Source organism: Macaca mulatta, chromosome 1 (genome assembly GCF_049350105.2).
Source record: "Macaca mulatta isolate MMU2019108-1 chromosome 1, T2T-MMU8v2.0, whole genome shotgun sequence".
Classification (NCBI taxonomy): domain Eukaryota; kingdom Metazoa; phylum Chordata; class Mammalia; order Primates; family Cercopithecidae; genus Macaca; species Macaca mulatta.
This window is the reverse complement of record NC_133406.1, coordinates 43808896-43831723: the sequence shown is the minus strand read 5'-3', so window position 1 is coordinate 43831723 and position 22828 is coordinate 43808896. Positions and strand designations below refer to the sequence as shown.

The 22828-nt window shown below is 35.1% G+C and overlaps 1 protein-coding gene across 4 annotated transcripts in view; it reads right to left on the bottom strand.

Annotated features, from left to right (window-relative positions):
• The window catches only part of ODR4 (odr-4 GPCR localization factor homolog), a 42173-nt gene that overhangs the window by 17074 nt on the left and 2271 nt on the right, over window positions 1-22828 (bottom strand). For 2 of the 4 annotated variants that reach the window (XR_013414158.1, XM_077993443.1), the window contains exons 2-11: window positions 21316-21433; window positions 18292-18426; window positions 15401-15496; window positions 13288-13394; window positions 12198-12234; window positions 10968-11108; window positions 10024-10119; window positions 7964-8032; window positions 3743-3871; window positions 3132-3220 (exon numbers count right to left, since the gene is read on the bottom strand). Coding sequence is in view for 3 of the 4 variants with exons in the window: in XM_077993443.1 (XP_077849569.1) it covers window positions 3132-3220; window positions 3743-3871; window positions 7964-8032; window positions 10024-10119; window positions 10968-11108; window positions 12198-12234; window positions 13288-13394; window positions 15401-15496; window positions 18292-18426; window positions 21316-21414 (998 nt within the window). In the remaining variant the exon portion in view is untranslated. Of the gene's footprint in view, window positions 1-3129; window positions 3221-3742; window positions 3872-7963; window positions 8033-10023; window positions 10120-10967; window positions 11109-12197; window positions 12235-13287; window positions 13395-15400; window positions 15497-18291; window positions 18427-21315; window positions 21434-22828 lie in introns of all 4 variants that reach the window. The other 2 variants (NM_001260697.2, XM_077993445.1) reach the window with 2 other exon arrangements.

Here is a 22828-nt window from a genome sequence, read left to right as displayed (position 1 = left end):
AGAGGAGAGAAGCGGGAGAGGAGAGGGAGAAGAGAGGGAGAGGAGAGGGAGAGGAGAAGAGAAGAGAGGGTAGGAGAGGAGAGAGGAGAGGAGAGGAGGGGGGAGGGGAGGGAAGGGAAGCAAAGGGAAGGAAGAAAGGAAGGAAGGAAGGAAGGAAGGAAGGAAGGAAGGAAGGAAGGAAGGAAGGAAGGGACGGAGGGAGGGAGGATCCCTATAAAGTCATTTGTCTGAGGTTACCCCGCTAGCAGCAAAATAGACACAGAACCCGAGAACCTCAAAGTCTTTGCAGAAAGAAAGGAAGAAGAAAGACAGAAAGAAAAAAAAGACAGAAAGAAAACAAGAAGAAATAGAAAACCTGAACAGACTAATAAAAAAATCACATGATTGAATCAGTAACGAAAAATTTCCAAACAAAGAAAACTCCAAGACTGGATGGTTTTACCAATGATTTATACCGAACCTTTAAAAAAGAAATAATACCAATTTCTCAAACTATTACAAAAAAAGGAAGCACAGAGAACTCTTAACTCATTCTATGAGATCAGCATAACCTTAATAACCAAAGACACAAAAAAGAAAACTACACAATATCCCCAATGAACACAGACACAAAAATCCTCATCAAAATACTAGCAAACCAAATGCAACAGTACATCAAAAAGATAATACATGATAATCAAGTTGGATTTACTCCAGAGATTCAAGGATGATCCAACATATAAAAGCGAATAATGTGATATATCACATCAAAAGAATGTCAAAACCTATGTGATCATAGAAAGAGGGAGAGAGAGGAGAGAGGAGAGGAACAAAGAAGGAAGGAGAAAGAGAAAGAGAGAGGAAGGAAGGGAGGGAGGGAAGGAGGGAAGGAAAGAGGGAAGGAGGGAAGGAGGGAAGGAAGGAAGGAAGGAAGGAAGGAAGGAAGGAAGGAAGGAAGGAAGGAAGGAAGGAAGGCAGGCAGGCAGGCAGGAAGGCAGGCAGGCAGGCAGGCAGGCAGGCAGGCAGGCAGGCAGGCAAGCAAGCAGGCAGGCAGGCAAAATTCAATGCCTATAAAGTCGTTTGCCTAAGGTCACTCTGCTAGGAGCAGAATAAACACAGAACCTGAGAACTTCAAAGTCTTTACTCTTTCCACCAAACTACAGTCTATGCTCTTCACACAGGTCCCAAGGCCACTCAATTACCAGTAAAAACTTTTTCACTTTTTAAAAATTTAGGATTAGGCTATAACATTAACTGCTAAATGCATCAAGTTTAATATAAGAACAGTACAACTGCTGTTAGGGGCCATTAATTTTATTAATTGAACATCAGCAAAAATTTCAAAATACTAACTGAACATGAAAGAATACCATGATAGCCATATAATACCACTTTTATAAAGGATTTTTAAATAGAAGAGAGTATACTAATGTGTCTGAAGAGGTAGATCTTTAACATTAATGGTGGATACATCCCCATACCCTGAAAATCCTGAAACTCGCTATGCAGCTATAACATACACCGTTGCTCAGAAAGTGAAGCAATGATTTCCACCACAGGAGTTACCACAAACTCAAAGTCAAATTGCAAAAACAAAGCCACACTGACATGGGGCTGCTAAACTGATGGACCATGTGAACAGGTCCCACATACTGCCCTTCCAAAACTCTCTATCCAATTGCTTCATGTAAGAGTCAAATAAAATTATAAATTATTAGTAAATGGAACTTTAGAATTGTGAATTAAGGGAAGGATAAATGTGAAATCTGGCATCCGCAGAATCTAGCATACTAGGAATATAAAAAAAGATTATAATTAGCCCATCAAACTTAATATACTAGCTATCAGTAGTACTAAAAGAAGTTGGTTAAATAGAGGAGCTGTGTTTTCGTACAAACATAAAAATATTCCCTTTAAAAGCTAATGTGGGCCAGGCGTGGCGGCTCATGCCTGTAATTGCAGCACTTTGGGAGGCCGAGGTGGGTGGATCACCTGAGGTCAGGAGTTCACGACCAGCATGGCCAACATGGTGAAACCCTGTCTCTACTAAAAATACAAAAATTAGCCAGCTGTGGTGGCGGGTGCCTGTAATCTCAGCTACTCGGAGGCTGAGGCAGGAGAATTGCTGGACCCGAAGCTAATATGAATGTTTCAATTATGTACATATCTAAATGTGAATCTCAAATCCAGTGACATTGGAATAATAAGAATGGGGAGATGATGATATAGCTTTAAAAAGTGTACTCAGTATTTGAATTTGCTTTTGATTAAAAAAATTTTTAATACCAATTACTGCGATGGTATAAATTGTTATGTTTCCCAAAAGTTGCAATCGTTATTAAAGGGTAAGATACTGTGACTCAGCCTTTTTTAAACCTAATGAAGTCTGTTAGAGTAATAGCTGAGAAGCATATAAACTCATGTAGTTTATGTAAATAGTACCTATTAAAGGACCTATTATATAGTATTAAACACTAATAAATAATATTTTAATTATGGCTAAATTATTTAAAATACTCATAGATATTAACAAAAAATATTAACTTTAAAATGTCAACAAGGTTTACTCATTCTGGCAGGAGAAGTTCACTTGGAATTAATTTTTTTAAAAATCTTCCCTAAAATTGTTAAGTGTCGACAAATTTGCTAAATTTGATAAAGTGTTCAAAAACATTTTTCTAGAGTCAAGCATGGTGGCTCACACCTGTAATCCCAGCACTTTGGGAAGCCAAGGACGGTGGATCACTTTAGTTCAGGAGTTTGAGACCAACCTGGGCAACACGGCGAAACCCTGTCTCTAAAAAAGAAATACTAAAAATTATCCAGGCATCATGGCATATGCTTGCAAGCCCACGTACTAGGGAGGTTGAGGTAGGAGGACTGCTTGAGCCCAAGAGGCTGAGGCTTCAGATGAGCCCTGACTGCACCACAGCACTCCAGCCTGGTCAACACAGTGAGACTCTGTCTCAAAAAAAAAAAAAAAATTTTTCTGAGCAGCAACTGAAAAATGTTCATCCAATGATAAAAGATGATACACTGTTTGAAAACACAGACAGGTAGCTATAAAAGATGATGTATTTGCTATATCTTGACATCTTATTACTATATCAGTCGAAGTTAGGCAAAAAAGTACTTATTTTATACTCATAACTTTTTTTTCTGGAATTTCATTCAAAAGCAGATCCTCAAATAGTATTTCACAACGATCAGCAACTGTGTTCAATATATCCCTCTTTACTGCCTACAGGGAAAAACACACAAAAACACAGTAAGAAATAAAATACTTTGGATTTACATTATTTAACTAACAAAAAAACATAATTTGCTTTCCAGTACAATCATGCCCACTAAATAACTGATACATCATTCAATGTTTTATTTCCACTTATTTAGCACACTTATTAACAAATGTATAGTTTAATGACAAATTTGCCTAGACCATATCTAAATAATTAAAACCAAATAAATGAATAAAGTTTCACATCTAAAAAAATAATTGCAGTGTTCCAAATTAGATACTAATATGTACAACTGTGGAACACTTACTAAACTTGTATAGCCATCATTTTTAAAAAGGCACAAAATAGATCCTCTACATATGAAAATCTTGACACCAGTTATATGGTACATTTGGACTGCAAAATAGGCCATTATCAGTTAAAATCAAATGAATAATTATAAAATATAAGATAAAAAAAGGTAAAATTTTAGGTTTTTGTTAATAGTTAACATGTTTTCATTCACTAGTTATTCCTTTTTGTACCTGCACAGCATCTTTAACTTTGGGTTTACTGCTGTGGATATAAGCTCTGCATTTCACAGTACCCTTAAGGTTTACAGAACCGCTACATATCTGGACTGTGGCTGTGGATCTGTGGTCTGAATTCAGGAGCTGAAAGACAAAATCTGTTTAAGTTCTAACAGCCAACAATGATTAACTACAGGAAATACTTAAACATTATATTAGAGATTTTATGAAGACAGAAGAAAGTTTTGACTGAGCCAAGCATTTGAAATTATTTGCCGCAAATTATTTAAAGGCCTTCATATTTGTTTTTATAAGTTATATATTATTTTCCAGGCATTTTGAAAGTATACTGAAATTAAACACAACTACATCTAAATTTTTCTAACATAACCATCTAAAATGGTTCAATATTCACTCAATATGTTCCTAAAAATATATTATTTGCAAATTACTCACATCAGTACTGTGATGATTAAAAGATGTACAAAGACATGATGTAGTAGATGTAAGTTGTGCAATGCAAAATAAGTTCAACAATAACAAAGTGGGATGTGAGAACTATGGTAAAACTATAAGCAATGCACAGACACATACATTTACACACTTTCAACCAAAATCATAGACTAAAAGTAATCCTATGCTCCAGAGCAAAACTGAAACAAGTCAACTATGCCTACTATCAGAAAATGGTATCAGTGGTCGTAAGCAGTCACTTTCATCTCACAGTCCCATCCTCTTCAGTCTAAGGAATGCCAGTGCTCTTGTTTGGTTTTCAGGTGTTTCACATATATTTTCAACCTCATCATCTTAATAAGTGCCAAAAACAAGGATAGTATCAAAATAGTTAAAGTACTACAGGTACTTTAACTTTAAAGTAACTTTAAAGTACTACATCCCTAATCTGAAAATCCTGAATGCTCCAAGATCCAAAACTCATTGAGCACCAATGTGATGCTCAAAGGAAATGCTAATTAGAGCATATAAGATTTTAGATTTTTGGATTAGAGATGCTCAACTGGTATGTATTCTGCAAATATTACAAAATCTAAAACAATCCCAAACCCAAAACACTTCTGGTCCTAAGAAGTGTTTCAAATAAGGCACACTCAACCTGTAATAGAGGCTCATAATAATGGAAACAAAAAATCATGATTTAAAAAGATAACCAAAAAATGGAAATGGTAAGGAAGTAATTTATGTTCTAAGAACACTTGGAGTATAAGTCATTCAACAACAAAATCAATTCTGAAGAACAAGAGTCAAATTACACAACTTGTGAAAAGTGCTCTGTGCCTATCTGCTTACGCAATCAGGAATAAATGCGGAAAAATAATGAAGAGTAGAATATTTAAATGCATAGCTATCAAAAGAGCATTATTTGATGTCTAGTGTAATTCAGGCAATATCTAAGGTAATGTAAACCTTCTAGGTGTTGTTAAACAATTTAAACTCTAACATGGTCAAGGACTTGTTGATAAAAAATTAGCCTCAGAACACACAGCTCCAAAGGTCCTGGGTCCATTCAAAAATGGCTATCATCAAACCAAGCAGCAGTCTGACCATGCTGATACGATATCTGGAATAAGCTTCCATATGACACATGTAGAGTTCACTGATATATCAATAAGGTGGGGTTGGAGGAGGAATAACAGGCTTTCTCTATCTACTCCATAAATTTTTACTGTAGACAAAACTACTCTAAAAAGAATGCCCTATTTTACATATTTAATATATAACGTATATCTTTTTAACATATAACACAATTACATATTAGTATATGTAAATATTTGTGTGTGTGTGTATATACATCTATCGAGCTAGCTAGCTATTTATCTATCTATATTTAATTAGGGCACTGTTTTCCAAAATAGACTAGACTATTAAAGATCATATACACACATATTAAAGAAAAGAGGTATTTTTTGCTTGGTTGGTTGGTTTTGTTTTGTTTGAGGCAGGGTCTCGTTCTGTCGTCCAGCCTAGAGTGCAGTGGTGCTATCACAGCTCACTGCAGCCTCAAGATCCTAGGCTCAATCGATCCTCCCACCTTCGCCTCCCGAGTAGTTGGGACTACAGGCACACACCATCACCCCCAGTTAATTTTTGTATTTTTTGTAGAGACAGGGTTTCACTTGTTGCTCAGACTCATCTTGAACTCCTAGGCTCAAGCGATCACCCTGCCTAGGCCTCCCAAAATTGCTGGGATTACAGGCATGAGCTACCATGCTCAGCCAGGAAAAGTTTTAAAGAATATAAGGTCTGACTCATTCCTTTTAGGTGGAAATGTAAACTAGTTGGGGTCTATAAATGTAAACTCCTCTTGATTACCTGGACTTAGGAATAACCTGGCTGACAAACAGCCTTTAGGTAAAGGAACTTCTGTGATGCTAACACGGCATTTGAAAAAGAGAAGATTCCCCATTTTTATGGGAACCAAATGAAATCTTACACAAGTAATGGCATTTGGGCTAGATCTTAATGTACTGATAGGATTTTGACAGTTTGGGTGACAGAGAGAAGAGCAAAGACATAACACATAGTTCAGGAAATACAGAGTTTTAAAGGTACAGCAAGCATACATCTAGAAAATAAGAGGTAGAAAGAAAGAACAAAAAGGTATGTTGAGGCTATGAAGAACCCTGAGTTGGACTTCTCTAACTAGTCAGTACAGAACACTTGAGAAATTTTGAGCAAGAAGAATAACATAATCAGTGTCTGGCCATTGTACAAACTCAATAAATACTTCTTGAAAAAAATTAATAACTGAACATAAACTATGATTCAGAAATGATCATCTGAGTGTATAAACAGGATAGAGTAGATAAATGGAAAGTATTTCAAGAGATATACCAACAAAGGTAGAAGGGTTTTTAGAGAAACAATCAGTTTGGACAAGAATGTATAGATGAAGAGAGACCAGTTAAGGGTTACTTGTGCTAATTTAGGTAAAATAATAGTGTTGTAAGGCTAATAACAGCAGGACCGTATGAAAAATAAAAGAAAAGCTTAATACTACAAATAAGGAATCAATGAGACTTAACTGGGAGAAAAGTGGCAATAAGTACTGACTACTTATTGTATATTAGTCACTTCAAAATTTCCAGTTAAGTGATCGGTGGAGTGACTGCCAAAAATATACTATATAATATTACTACAATAAATTATCTCATGAGATTATCTTTCACTCATCTCTCTATATTCCCACACTCTATACCTCTCCCAACTACAATTTTATACTATTAATAAAATAATCTTAACCAAATTGTTTAATAAACCATGTAGTAAGCCTAACTAGTGAAGAGCACATAAGTAGAGGAATAGCCAGCCTCAAAACAAAGGACACTTCTAAAATCAAGACAAAGTAGAAAATCAAGACTAAAATACTTCTAAGGTATTGAAAAATGAAATTGAGAACTCACATTGAGTGGCATAAGTCCAAAGACAATCTACTAATGCTCTATTGCTACACACAGAAAAAGAAGAAACTAAAACATCCTCAAATGCCAAATTGCTTTTAATTCTATTCTATTCAGTTCAAAAAAAGACAAGTCCTGAGAGTACTTCTGTTTCAAAATTCAGTATAATATTGAAATAAAGTTTCCTACAAACACGCGTGTGCTATTTTATACCCTTGTCTGTTCTTTAGGATAATTTCAAGTAGGATTAAAATCAAAGGCATGTATATTTTTAGGAGTAATTAGTGGCTTTAACTTTTTATTCTTCAAGATACCCAACTTTTAAATTTTCGAAAAGATGTGTAAATTAATGCAACCATACAGAAATATAAAACTTGCTAATTAATACTTTGTAATTTTTATAAAATCAAGGGGTATAAATCTAATAAATCTACTTCAAATTAAGCATATGAAAACTCTTTGCACCTCTGTATACACATCTTTTACTTTTAAGTTGTTAAAATTGCAACTTTAACTATAAAAGCTACAACCCAAAATATTTACACACATGCATACATATCACATATGTATGTATGTATATGTACATATTTTTTTCAACTGCTATTGATGTTAAAATTTTAATATCCTTAAGGCAAAAAACCCAAACAGGTTTTATTAAAATGACGTTTCTTGGGAATAACGTTCCTATAACCAGCCATTTCATACAGTCTCTTACAACTCTAAAATCCTTTTATTCTCTAAGGAGAAACATAAAAACAGAAAGTTTCATTATGGTTAGTCTAATAAATATTTTAAATAAGTGGTATTTTAAAATATTTACCAACTGCGTTAGCACTCTGACATCAAAAGAATGACTAGTTGCTTGAGTATTTCCTCTAGAAGATTTTTTCTGAAAAAACACAAAAGTTAAAAAGCCAAATTGTTAAGACTACAGAACATAAAAGACAACTTAGACTATTGTAGATGTACTAAGTAACTTAGAAAAAACAAGTCTTTTAATTATTTTAATTTAATTTTTTACATAGATATTATTTTATGTATTCTGGATCAATGTGCAGTCTTTAAAACAATTAATTCCATACTTTCATTCCTCTAAAGTAACAACTGGCAAACCATTGCCTGTGGGCAAATGCCCACCTTGCTACCTGTCTTTGTAAATAAAGTTTTACTGGTATGCAACCAGGATCGTTCACTTATGTATATTTCCTGTAGCTGCTTTCATGCTACACAGTAGAGATAAAAATACAGACTGTGAAATCTAAATATGTAGTATTTTTCTCTTCACATAAAGTTTGCTGATCCCTGCTTTGAAAAGGGAGGGATCACAGAAGTTCTGCTTCCTTCAGGTCAAAGCTATTTTAGAAGCCTCTATAGACTTCTCTTATAAAATTGCCATAGCTTTTGAACTGCCATGAGGGCAGAACAACATGTGGCCTTTGGTTGCAGGTCAGCAATTTGCAATTTGGAAATTAAATGAAATTCAGATGACACTCCCATAAGTTTCGGGATTTCAATTACATCATTTTCTCTTTTTTTCTTGGACTTACTTATTTTTTAACTTTTAAGTTCATCAGTACATGTGCAGGTTACATAGGTAAATTTGAGTCATAGGGGTTTGATATACAGATTATTTCATCACCCAGGTATCAAACCTAGTACCCATTAGTTATTTTTCCTGATTCTCTCCTTCTCCCTCCTCCCACCCTCTACCTTCCGATAGGCTCTAGTGTATGTTTTTCCCCTCTATGTGTCCATGTGTTTTCGTTGTTTCGCTCCCACTTATAAGTCAGAACATATGGTATTTGGTTTTCTGTTTCTCTGCTAGTTTTCTTTTTTTCCTTTTCTTTTATTTTGAAATGGAGTCTCACTCTGTAGCCCAAGGCTGGAGTGCAGTGGCACGATCTCAGCTCAATGCAACCTCCACCTCCCAGGTTCAAGTGATGCTTCTGTTTCAGCCTCCTGAGTAGCTGCGATTACAGGCAGCTGCCACCACACCCGGCTAACTTTTGTACTTTTAGTAGAGACGGGGTTTCACCATGCTGACCAGGCTGATCTTGAACTCCTGACCTCAAATGATCCACCCACCTCAGCCCCTCCAAAATGCTGGGATTACAGATGTGAGCCACCACGCCTGGCCCCTGCATTAGTTTTCTAAGGATAATGGCCTCCATCTCCACTCATGTTCCTGCAAAGGACATGATCTCGTTCTTTTTTTACAGCTGCATAGTATTCCATGGTGTGTACATACCACATTTTCATTATCCAGTCTATCATTGATGGGCATTTAGGTTGATTCCACGTCTTTGCTATTGTGAATAGTGCTGCAGTGAACGTAATGTATGCATGTGTCTTTACAATAAAACAATTTATATCCCTTTGGGTGTATAGCCAGTAATAGGATTGCTGGATCAAATGGTATCCTTGTTTTTAGGTCTTTGAGGAATCACCACACTGCCTTCCACAATGGTTGAACTTATTTATACTCCCACCAACAGTGTGTAAGCATTCCTTTTTCTCTGCAGCCTCACCAGCATCTGTTATTTTTTGACTTTTTAATAACAGCAATTCTGACTGGTGTGAGATGGTATCTCACTGTGGTTTTCATTTGCATTTCTCTAATGATCAGTAATCCTGAGCTCTTTTTCATACGATTCTTGGTTGCATGTATGTCTTCTTTTGAAAAGTGTCTGTTCATGTCCTCTGCCTACTTTTTAATGGGGTTGTTTTTCTAAGAAAAACATTTGCCCTTTATTTTAAAAGAAATTATAAATGAGAGGTAGATGAAATCAGTTTTCTTGTAGGCAAGGACTAAAAATAAGTTATCTTTTATTTTTCCTTAAGCATTAACAATTTAATAAGATGATTTTTCTCTTAACTCACCTGTCCTTCTAATAGGTCACAATCTTCATCTTTAACTTGTCCATTAATCAAATAAACACCATTTTCTATTTCCTTGGCCCAGCGTGTAAGTCCATTCTTAAGAGAAACACAACATGGAAATCTTTCAGATTTCCTATCTCAATTAAACTTCCTATAATCTACTTTTTTCACCTAATAAACTGAAATATTAAAATCCCTAAAAGTCTCATTAATGCAGCATTTAAATCTAGTTTCACAAATTAAAAAAAAAATTATACCCCCCAATTCTTGGTACCTTATCATATCTAATAATATAGTTTTTTTCTGATCTTTATCCCAGAATAACATTTATGTCACAGACTCGGGAGATTATTAAGTACATGACCAGTTAAATAAAATTTAACGCCCATTACCTTAAAAAAAAAAAAAAAGTGAGAAAAAAACCTCAAATAATACGTCTAAATAATTTTTTTTAAAAAAGCTCCATTTGACATCTTCAATGGGAAAAATGAAGAAAAATAAGATAAAAATAAAAGAATGGTATAGAAATACAAAAAAGAACTGGAAAAAGACAAAAAATCTAAGTACCAAGAGAAAGCTGAAAGTCCAAACACTATAACTTCGTACATTAATTACATTTTACATATGTTAATTAATGAATACTGGTGTATTTAGTTTAATGACAAAGCACATAATAATACTTAATTGGCACATAATAAATACTAGTGTATTTAGTTCAATAACTAAATTATTAGTTATTATTAAACTGAATACACTAGTATTATGACATTGTTCCACTTCTAAAAGTTTCTAATTTGGCTGTGGCTATGGTTACTCACTCATATAACATTATTATAAACAGAATGTAATTTTTTAGGATTGTAAAATGAATGACACATGCAAGCAAAATAAAAGCAGATTGTTCACTTAGCAATCACTGAAGAAAATTCATTTTACCCTGATACCTTTGTATTTTTCTCCAGAGTATAGCTGACAGAAGTAGCAGAAAGTGGGATATGAATATTAATGTGAACTGTACACTCTAAAGAAAGCCATGAGGATAATAATCCACTTTGATACTTCCAATCTGCTGGTCTTGCTGAACCCTAGTAGTGGAGAAGGGAGAAAAATAACTATGATGTGGTCTAGATAAAATACATGGATCAACAAAACATCATTAAGTATATAACCTAAATAACGCATACAAGCTGATATCTAACATATATGGCTAAACCCTCGATCAAAAGACTACAGGTTGAACTAAATACAAAAGAAAGCATGTGTTAAGTTCAGTACTCTTCAAGCTTGGCATCCTTGGCATCACTGCTCCTCCCAATGGTAGACAGAAAAAGAACCAGAAATTTCCATGTTTAGAATTATGAAAGGTCCTTTGATCCTCTAGCTTCAACAGTATCAATATCGAAGATTCTGATGTGAAGCAAATAATCACTGAGCAACTCCTAGGTGGCAGGCATTCTCCTTCTGTCCCATCCTTGCTAATGACACTGCAAAGTTACTTTTTCACAACCCTTTTAGATGCATTAGCAAAGTGCTAGTCTGGGTTTTGCTGAATACACATAGCTTGTTCAGTAGGCATTGCAGCTACCAAAGTCCTCAGTCACTTTTATTACCAGCCTCTCAAATATAAAACTAAATACACAAACAAGGCAGGAGGAGATTAACAAAGATATTTTAACAATTTTTTTAAAAGTTGGCTGGGCCTGGTGGCTCAAGCCTGCAATCCCAGCATTTTGGGAGGCCAAGGCAGGCAGATCACTTGAGCCCAGAAGTTCAAGACAAGCATGAGTAACATAGCAAAACCCTATCTCTATCAAAAAAAAACAAAAAAACAAAAAAACAAAAATAATTACGGTGCAGTGGTGCACATCTGTAGTCTCAGCTACTCAGGAGGCTGAGATGGGAGTATCCCTCCAGCCCAAGAGGTGGAGGATGCAGTGAGCCATGACTGCACCACTGCACTCTAGCTTGGGCAACAGAGTGAGACCCTGTCACACACACAAAAGTTTTCCTTACCTTTAATAAAATTAATCATAGTTCAAAGTAAAAACTATAGTTAGCTGTAGACATCAGTAGGAAGTGATGGCAATGGAAATTATTAAAACTAAATATAAAGCTGAATTTTGATTGAAAATACTTTGTGACACAGAAAAATCTTTAAAGAGTAAATTTCTTACCTTTGGATCATGCATATCATAAGTTCGACAAAATATTCTTTACTAATTAAGGAAAGAAATAACCAAAAAAGGCATTATTGATAACTAAAAGAATATAAACCATCAAAAAATAAACTAAAAAATGCACACATCCAAAAGTTCTTACAAAATCATAACTTTAAAGATATGCGTACATATATGTATACATGTGTGCATGTGTATAAATATATGTGTGTATGTAGTCATACATGTAAACTGCTGTCACTATAGTACTTGAGATGCTTCAAAACTCATTTCCTACCTTTTATGAATCCCGCTAATTGCAATAAATAGAATTAAAGCACTTGTGAAATTCTGCTCAAATACACATTCTCCATTAAAAAAAGTAGCACTGTTTTATATGAGGTCAAACCTGAGACTATTTACTGGATTAAAGGGCTTGTACATGAAACTTTGCAGTTAAATACTAAAGATACAAAAAGAAAAAAAAAAAAAAAAGCCCTGCTTCTGCAGGAATGGTCACTTTTAAAATTCTGTCTTTGGAAGTCCATCAATCGTGTCACTCCTTCGGTGAGGCTGACCCTTGCTTGGGAAGTACCCTTGCCCTGGCAAGGTGTAGACAAGAAAAGGTAAGGAGGCCCTGTAACTGGCTTTTAGTGTCATTTCATCTTAGCCAAAGACATAAGAATTTCTCGGATGTCCTATACTATCCAGCTCTATGCACCTGTGCTTTGAATTGTACATCATTATCTATCGAAACTGGAGGTGAAAACTTTCACATAATAAAAACACTACTTTGCCTAAGTCATGAATTAGGCATTTATCTCTGTAGAGAACCTACTGTGCTTGGATGTACCGGGGCAGATAGGTAAAAAATTCAAAATCCTGAGACTTTCATATTTCAGATCTCAAGCTTTTTATGACCTTGAGACATGATTAACAACCATTATTGCTATTATTATTATTAGCAGCTCTAATTCCATGTTATTTACAGAAAAATCTTACAAAACTATGCCTATTTTTTAAATGATGATTTAAATAGCAAAAAAACCTTGCAATAATATTATTTTGGTACTTTGTACTTTTAAACCATAAACTGAACAAAAGATACTTTTTTGTAGAAGCACAAATGTGAAGTGTCACTCGTTCTGAGACCTCCTCCTCTGTGAAATTCCACAATCTCTTTCTATTTATAGACTTTTCCACAGCATACATTAGCTGAAAGAGAAAAATACACATCAATTGAATGCAAAATGAAAAAAAAAAAGTGAGTGTTGAAATAGGCAATTATAATGTCCCCAACTCTCATCTAGCTTTAAAATTTCATGATTCTTTATTTACTGGAGAAGGGGTCCCATTATGTTGCTCAAGTTGGCCTTCAATACCTGGGCTCAAGCAATTCTCTCACCTCAGCGTCCCACGTAGCTGAGACTACAGGTGTGTGCCACCATTAATTTTTCTTTTCTTCAAATTAAAGACTGGAGCTAATTACTAACCTTTTGAGTCCCTTTTAGGAAATTACAAAAAAATTGGGTTTAAATAAAAAAATGTAATTCACTGTCATTAGTGATTAACTGGACATGAACAATTAATTTGGGGCAACTAGAATTTACATAAACTATAGAACAGAGACTTTATTTTCATTAGAATGAGAAATGACAAGTGATTTTAACTAAAGAAATCAAGCATGTCATTAGCATTTCTTGTTTAAATGTCACACAAGACTTAAGGCAATATATAACAACATATAAAATATAGTAATAACATAAATTAAAAGTTAAAGTAGAAGAGTGAGATAAATTTGTGTCAGAAATAAGAATTATAAAAATGCATACTTGATATAAGGGGTGGTAACACATTTCGCTCTAAGCTTTCTAACAATAATGCACAGAGAGAAATCTAATCTGTAACCTAATTCACATGGTCTGTAAGCTGAAGACAAACAATCATCAGAGGAGGCACAACTTTCTTCATGATATAAAAAGAAATTTCTTCCGGAAACACAATATTAATGTAACATGATGAATAAAGTTCTTAACAACAATGGGTGACACTGACAAGTTTTATAAGGCTGTTTCTTATAGTGTTGGTCAATGTAAGCCAATGGAAACAATTAGATAATTGAAACTCAGTAATTTTACAGATAAGCATTTCTAAAGTTTTATATACTTTTTAGGAACAAAAGATACAAAAGCAAGGAAAGTGGGTCTGGCTATATCCCTCTAGCACTGGGCCCACATTCAACCCACTCAATTCAGCACCAGCCACAAAAGAGTGCACAATCAATGCTATTAATATTAAATACGCATAGATTTAGGTTACATTTCAAAATGCCAAAGGGAATGAACAATTGTGAACAAGGTAAATTTATTTAAGATGGAAAAATTGGCAGAGGGTCAAACAATTTAGCAGGGAGAATATCTCCATTTTCTTCCCTTACTCCCTTAGGTGCAAATATCAGAGGCTTGAGGCTTGGACATCTGACAGGACAGGTTACAAGACTGAAAAAATCTGTAACATCTAAGTTCTCAGCTGCACACTTTTTGTGGGATACTGCTGAGGTTGGGTTTTATATGTCTCAAGATTAAAAGGTCCCCCCCTTTTGGGGTATGAAATACCCTTCAAAAAGTTCATGTGGGTCCTGAATGTTGAAAGAACTGGCTACACAGAGTTTACCTTAGGTTTGGGTTTAAGGGAAAACAGCTTGTGCAACTTCATATTTACTTTTACACTACATTACCCTATTCTCTGGTGCAGTAATTAAGCAAAAAACACAGGAGATTCCTGATAGATACTGTGTCCAGGAATAATCTGATTCTTTATGTTTTTACTCTTGGGATCCAAGAAGAATTGAAAAGAAGGTAAAGAATTTCAGCACCTATTAATTTCATGTTACAATAATCACTAGGTGCTAAATGGAATGTGTGACAGAATACTGCTATTGTACAAGAAAAACTGTTAAAGCATTATAACTTGTTTCCTAATAGTCAGAATTGTCTCTAAAATAAAGACTATTTTAAAATATGTAGTTTTTAAATATATAAACAGTTTTTACACTCAAGATATCCAAGAAATCGAGTGAAAAAAGCTTTTTCAATGTAACCCCAGCAAAAAGAATTATGGAAAACAAATTTAAATATGCCTAGAATCATTATATATACTCATAATCAATAAAAATAACATATAACTGATTTCATTAAGAATTTTCGATATATCAAACTTACTCTACGCAGGGCATTTTGAAAATCATTTGCCAGTTCTAAAGTAGTAATAATAAATACTCCAAGAACTAAAAGTCCCCCTGGTAGCATTCTGGATACCTAAAAATAGAAATATAGTATTAGCTAACAAAAGCATTTGGCATTATACGCAATCCTTTCCGTTTGAGAAACTGTCTTCTTAGAGTGTCCTTAGCTTTTCACCTTAAAACTACTTTATAAATAAAACTATCTGATAACAACATCCTTTAGCTACATCAATAAATAAACCCCTTTCTCAGGAGATCGAAGACTGAAATAGTTTTTCAATGGTGTCCCACCATCAGCTAAATAAAATTAAGTTTTATTTTAGATTGATATTTCAGACTTTCTAGAATTTGGTCAATCTGATATTTATACCCTCATTTGACACTACTTTTCCTCAAGTAATTCAAATATTTGTCAAAAACTACTTGAAAAGCAGAGTCAAATGAGCTATAAACTGTTTCCCATATACATCCTAGGCTTCCTAACCCTATGTCTTTACTCAGGGTGCTCCCTAGGCCAAAAATGACTTTCTCTTATATTTCTACGTGTCTCAACTCTACTGGATACTTCAAAGGCAGCTTGAGGAAGCTGCCTTCTCTGATCCTTTGATCTCTGAACTCCCATAGGGCTTTGGGGTAGTTTTCCCAAGGATTTTATCACACAGCCTTATATTATAGTTATCTGTGAACCCTACTAGTTGGTCAGGGAGCTCCTTAAGGGAGTAAGTAATTCTACCTTTGTATCCCTATTTTTAGCAGCATACTAGATCTGGAATTTGAACAGAGGGAGTCTGACTTGAAAATCCATTATTTTCTATCGCATAGATTAACCTCAAATTTTTAAGCCCATTTACTGATATTGGGCATTTATATGTAATTTTACCTTAAAATAATATAGATTAAAAATCCTAGTACGTCTTTCTGCATTCATAGAATTATTTGTTTAGGACAAATCCCTTGAGATGGACAACTGGTTTAAGAAGTTATACATATTTTCAAGGTTTTCGATACATACTACCATGATATCTCCATATTTGTATTTCCCTTCACATGATTGTGGCTAGTTCTTAACACCACATGGATTTTTTTCTATCATCTACACTCAGAGATTAGAGTGCTTTGGTTAGCTTTTCATTAGTTAATGTATAAGCAATTAATCAGAGTAGAGTCTTAAAAAATTAGATACCATGCTCTAATCCTTAATCTACTTGCATTATGTCTGCTGGTGGTTTCCTCTAATTTAATAAATTCTATTTACTATAGTAGCACAATCTGACAAAGTTTTCATATTTAGCATAGGGAGTCTGCTATCTTTTCAAAATCACCAACACAAAAAATTAACCATTTTTTAGGAGATGGAGGTGACAGCAAGAAAGGGGAAAAAGTAATATCAACCTTTTCTTTCTAGAGGTAAAAGGTTAAGCTAATTTACTATATAAATTCATTAATACTCTGTGTGTGTGTGTGTGTGTATGTGTCATATACAATTTCACGAGAGACCAAAAGCAAAATTAGAGTAGAAAGTTATTTACAAACCATTGGGAATTGAACTTTACAATACTTAATATTTTTTTTAGAAGATAGTTGCCATGTTTGTCCCCCTTAAACATCATGTTGAAATGGAAGCTGTTTGGGTCATGGGGCAGATCCCTCATTAATGGCTTGGTTACATCCTCACACCAACGAACGAGTTCTCGCTATATTTGTTCCTAGGAGAGCTGGTTGTTAAAAAAAACAAAAAGCCTGGCACCTCCCAACCCCTTGCTTCCTCTCTGGCCATGTGATCTTTACACACCAGCTCCAATTTGCCTTCTGACATGAACAGAAGCAGCCTGAGGCTTTCACCAGATGCTCAATCTTGCAGCCAGCAGAATCATGAGCCAAAAAGGCCTTTTTTCTTTATAAATTACTCAGTCTTAGGTATTCCTTAATAGGAACACAAACGGACTAAAACAATAATAATTAAATATTGAATTTCTTTGTTTTTTGTTTTATTTCGTTTTGTTTTTTGAGACAGAGTCTCGCTTTGTCGCTCTGGCTGGAGTACAATGGCACGATCTTGACTCATTGCAACCTCTGCCTCCCGGGTTCAAGCAATTCTCCTGTCTCAGCCTCCCAAGTAGCTGGGATTATAGGCACCTGCCACCACACCTGGCTAATTTTTCGTATTTTTAATAGAGACACGGTTTTGCCATGTTGGCCAGGCTGGTCTCGAACTCCTGACCTCAGGTGATCCACCCGCCTTGGCCTCCCAAAGTGCTGGGATTACAGGCAGGATTTTTGTTGTATATAACTACGCACTGCCCCATAATCACAAACACAAACACAGATACAGATATATGTCTGTGTATATATATATATACACACAGAAACACACGTTTGAGTTTAAAAGATTTAAAGTTGATTGGAAAAGGAAATAATTCTTTTATTTCTTAAAGAAAATTCTTTTTCTTCAAAAAAACAAAAACCCAAAAACGCAGAATGGGCAGGTTTGTCACATAGGTATACGTGTGCTGTGGTGGCTTGCTGTACCTATTGACTCGTCCTCTAAGTTCCCTCCCGTCACCCCCAACCCCAGAAAAGGAAATAATTCTATTTTTAGCTTATTCTAACATTATGTATTTGATGATACATAATTCATTCAATAAATACTTGTAAGTGAATTTAGTCATTATTCCCACTCACTCATCCCAAATCTGTTTCTTCCTTGTATAATGCCAACACTATCCTCCTAGACACCCCAGCTAACAATCTCAGTCATGTTTAGCTACTTTCTCCCTATGTCTCTTCTCTCTACTCAGTCACTAAATCTTCTTGATTCTAGCTTTTTTGAAATAAAACTAAAACATATAAACAGAAAAATAAGATAACCTGGTAGGCATGTTCTGTGGCCCATTCTTCATCCAAGTTATCCAACTTAGCTTTGGGATGTTTGAGGTTCTCACTTTGTTCCTCTTTGGGGGGCGTTCTAGTGGCAAGAATCACATAATCCTTTTGTGAAGAACACTTCAAAAACAAATTTAAAAGCTTGTTAGAGTGGTATCTGATTCCTCAATCTAATTTGAGTGATACCTGAATTCCTTAGCTTTTATGACATGCAAAAACTGAGTAATATTTGTTAACAGGTTAAATCATTAACACCAATATTATAGTGGAAGCTAAAGGGAGGCTAATTTTCAAGAGTGGCCTTACAACCTTTCCCTCACATGTTGTTTATCTTTTAACGTATTTAATATCAGCTTCTTATTTATTTGGACAACTCAAATATAAATCATAGAGTGGTCCCTAAAAATGGTTTACAGGATGAGTGAATGAATTACATTAACTAAAAAGTAACATGCTTATTCAGTTTTCTAGTTATATTTGTTATATTTTCTAGATATATTTGTTTTATAAATAGTAAGTGAACAGATTGGAAAATATCAGTGATATTAAACAAGTGACCTTTTGTATCTTATTTTAACTGAAATGATGACAGTGGGAAACTTCCACATACATTCCACAGAATAACAAAGGGGATTTGGGACACAATTCAAAGTGACACCAGATTCTATGTTCTTCAAGGGTTTTTTCTGTTTTGTTTTTTGTTCTTTGTGTGTGTGCGTGTGTGTGTTTATTTATTTAGAGACAGGGTCTTGCTCTAATGCCCAGGCTGGAGTGCAGTGGCGTGATCACAGCTCACTGCAACCTTGAACTCCTGGGCTCAAGCAATCCTCCCGAGTAGTCTCCCAAGTAGCTAGGACTACAAGGCTTGAACAACCAGCCACAATTGCCCGGCTAATTTTTTTTTTTATTTTTTTTTACTTTTTTGTAGAGACAGAGTCCTGCTATGTTGCCCAGGCTAGGTCAAACACCGAGCTTCAAGCAATCCTCCCACCTCGGCCTCACAAAGCATTGGAATTACAGGCATGAACCACCACACCCAATCTGTTCTTCAGTTGTAAGATCAGTTAAGTAGTGACCAAAGGTGGGAGATCTAAAAATAAATGTAGGGAACATTTAATAGCTCAGTTTCACTAGAGTGAAAGTTTCCTACAAAAAAGAGTGAAAATAACACTGCTAATGCAAGTTAGCATTGTATCATCCCCACACATGACCTGAAATGTATTAGACCTGAAATGATCATTAGTATCACCTTGGGATAGAAAATAAGATTAATTATTCCTACCAGTTATTTTCAGGAAGTTACATTCAAATAAACACAGGAAAAGAAGGTAGGTCTCAGTTAAGAAGGCTTCTCTTTTCTTAATAAAATGTATAACTTTGAAAAGAAAAACTGACAGAGACCAGGAAACAAGCAAGCTTAAGGGGAAGGAGAGGAAAAAGCAATAAACTCTGGAAGAAAAGCGAAGAAAAAGCATGTAGAATACTGAAAGGAATGAATTCCTCTGTCCTTGAGCAATACATACTAAAGCATAAAGACAGATGGAAGGAAGGCCTTAAATTATGAGACACTCATTTGTAAGATGGCAGTTTGCCTGAGCTTTAGAAACAACCTTTATCCAGTTAAGACAAATTTAGAAGAGGGTCTTTCTCCCTGACTTTTTATCTCTACCGATCACATCTTTCTCTAAGACTTCTTCTCTTTAATATTTTAAACAAAGAGAAACAAAAAAACTTAAACAGAAAACTCCTAACAAAAAGAGCCCCGAATTACATGCTAAGTAACTGAATTAAAAAGAAATTCACACTGTTCTCAAGAGAGGTGGTCTGGTTGTCTAATGAGAGGCTTCACAGGGTGGTGCTACCTGGTTGATCCATGTAGACGTGCCCTCTGTTTTGCAAATTAAGAAATGAGATTTGTAAAAATTCTGAAAATGAGCCTGTCTTTCATGGCTAGACTGACATTAACAGAGTTTATTCAGAATGATGTAGAAAGCTAAAATGTCATGAAGGCATCTGAACACGAGTCCTCTGGACAGTGTATTCTTCATAAATAGATAACATGGGGCATCAAACTATAAAAGAAAGTAGCTTGGGAATATGGATAGAATCAGAATAAGAAAAGTTAATTACGTAATTTGAAGATTCTAAGGCATCAGGCTAAGTTATCTAGAAAGAAAATTGTCCCAATAAGAGCTTTATTGGCTAGTAGGCCTCAAAATCAAGTCCTTGGGCCAAAGTGCACTCTCCCCAGTGTTTTTGGATAGACACAGTCAGCTTGCCTGTGTGACTCGTTTTTTTTTTTGTTTGTTTGTTTGTTCGCTTTGTACTGCTGACCAGTCCCTCCAGCTGATTAACAGGTTCTTCTTTCACCTGTAACAAATCAGTGGCATAGGTTTTCAAATAAGTACCTGAATCTCTGTTTGATTTTGTGTCTATTTTTAAGACACAGCTCTAAGAAGAAATTAGAATTTGTCTAATTTCCAAATTTTTCCCAATCCCTCTCCCTCCTTATTGATCCAACATAAAAAAAAAATGCAGTAAGATGGGTACTATAGCATATAAAAATATGACCACTGTTGCTATAATGTCTAATATAAGGCAACACAAATCAGAATAGGAATAAAATTTCCAAAAGCTTCCTTTGTAAAGAATTGAATAACCAGATATTAGAAAGATTAGAAGGGAGTACAAAACACTCTGGAAAGACAACAAAATGTGAATAATCTGGTCAATGAACATTCTAATTCTGAAGTTTCCATGTAATAAATTACTTTTACATGGTGAAAGAGGAAGGTGTCCTGACTTGAGCAAAACTGGGCTAGGTTTGTCACTTTTCCATGTTTCCCCAAAGATCTACTTTAAAATTACTTCTTCTACATTCCTTCTTCCATCCCCCAACCTTGAGTTTATTATTAAACAGCATCTTTTAACTTTAAATAAACAAGTAATTTGTTTTAATAAATTACAGAGTAATTATTTAGTAATAAATACAGAGTAAAAGATACATACCTGTCCTATTAAAAGGCCAGAGACAAAAGCCTTTCCTTGGAGATTTATGTTTGAAAGATACTGGCCAACAGTCTCTTCTACAATGTAGGTTCTTCCCATTTTTAGGAACTAAAATCTCCTATATTACAAGAAAAAAAGATATAGTATTTTTAGGTAAAATATCATTTGCAATGTCTTTATCATGAGAGTAGTACAGCAAAAGAAGTGATACTATCCTGAGGCCATCCCAGGCCTTGCAGCAAACGCTTATTACACAGTGTATTCCTTCTTGCAAAGTTCAGATGTAGTTCCAGAGTTCTCAATACAGTGCAGCAGGAAACAACCACAAATCAACCAGAGTTGACATGAGAGATCAAACCTTTTTCTCAAAGCTGGGATAAGGGAGAGGATACTAAACTAGTAGGCAATACATCAGATTGCTTTCTTTCTTTTTTTTTTTTTTTTTAAATTTATTTTTTCTTGAGATGGAGTTTTGCCCTTGTCACCCAGGCTGGAGTGCAACGGCACAATCTTGGCACACTGTAACCTCCGCCTCCCGGGTTCAAGCAATTCTCCTGCCTCTAGTCTCCCGAGTAGGAGGGATTACAGGCACCCACCACCATGCCCGGCTAATTTTTGTATTTTTAGTAGAGACGGGGTTTCACCATGTTGGCCAGGCTGGTCTCGAACTCCTGACCTCAGGTGATCCGCCCGCCTCGGCCTCCCAAAGTGCTGGGATTACAGGCGTGAGCCACCGTGCCCGGCCAACACATCAGATTTCTTATTTTAGATCTACTTCCTAGTTGTATTGTCTTTGATAACATATTGCTAAGTCTCAGTGTTCTCATTGCTAAAATAGTAAACATGAATTTCTGAATAGTTCATTAGGAAGTAGAGTCAAATTCATTTACTTGATAAGCATATATGAAAGAACTATACTTTTGCTTAGAAACTATGCTAAGTGGGATAACACAAAGATGAGCAACACAGTCTCTGTCCTTGAGCAATATATACTACAGTAAGAGTTATTTAAGTAGATAAATAGCAATACAACAACAACATTTATATAGCTTCTATTTTGAACAAGGCATTATTGTAAGTACGTTCCATGTAACAATAATTCATGAAACCCCAGGAAGTAGGTACCATTATAATCCTCATTTTATATATGAAGAAACTGAAATGAGAAAAGTTGATTAAATAACTTGCCAAAGTGACAAAGTTGGTTAAGTGGCAAAGGAGACACTCCAGCTCTAGAATCCCTGTTTTTCAACACCATTCTCGTAATGAGGAATCGTAACCAGTCCTTCAATTAAATCATTACTAAGCATAGCTCTTGTTCTGCTTTCTCTCTGATTTCTGGAAGGAAATCAGTATATTCATTCCCTCTATTGGCTTATGCTCCTTCGATTTGCATTTCTATAGCTTAAAACCAAAGATACTCAATAAAAGAGCTAGGCAATATAATGAATGATTAAATCAAGGAGCTCATAATTGGTGAGGATGAAAATGTAAAAGAGATGATACCCAAAAG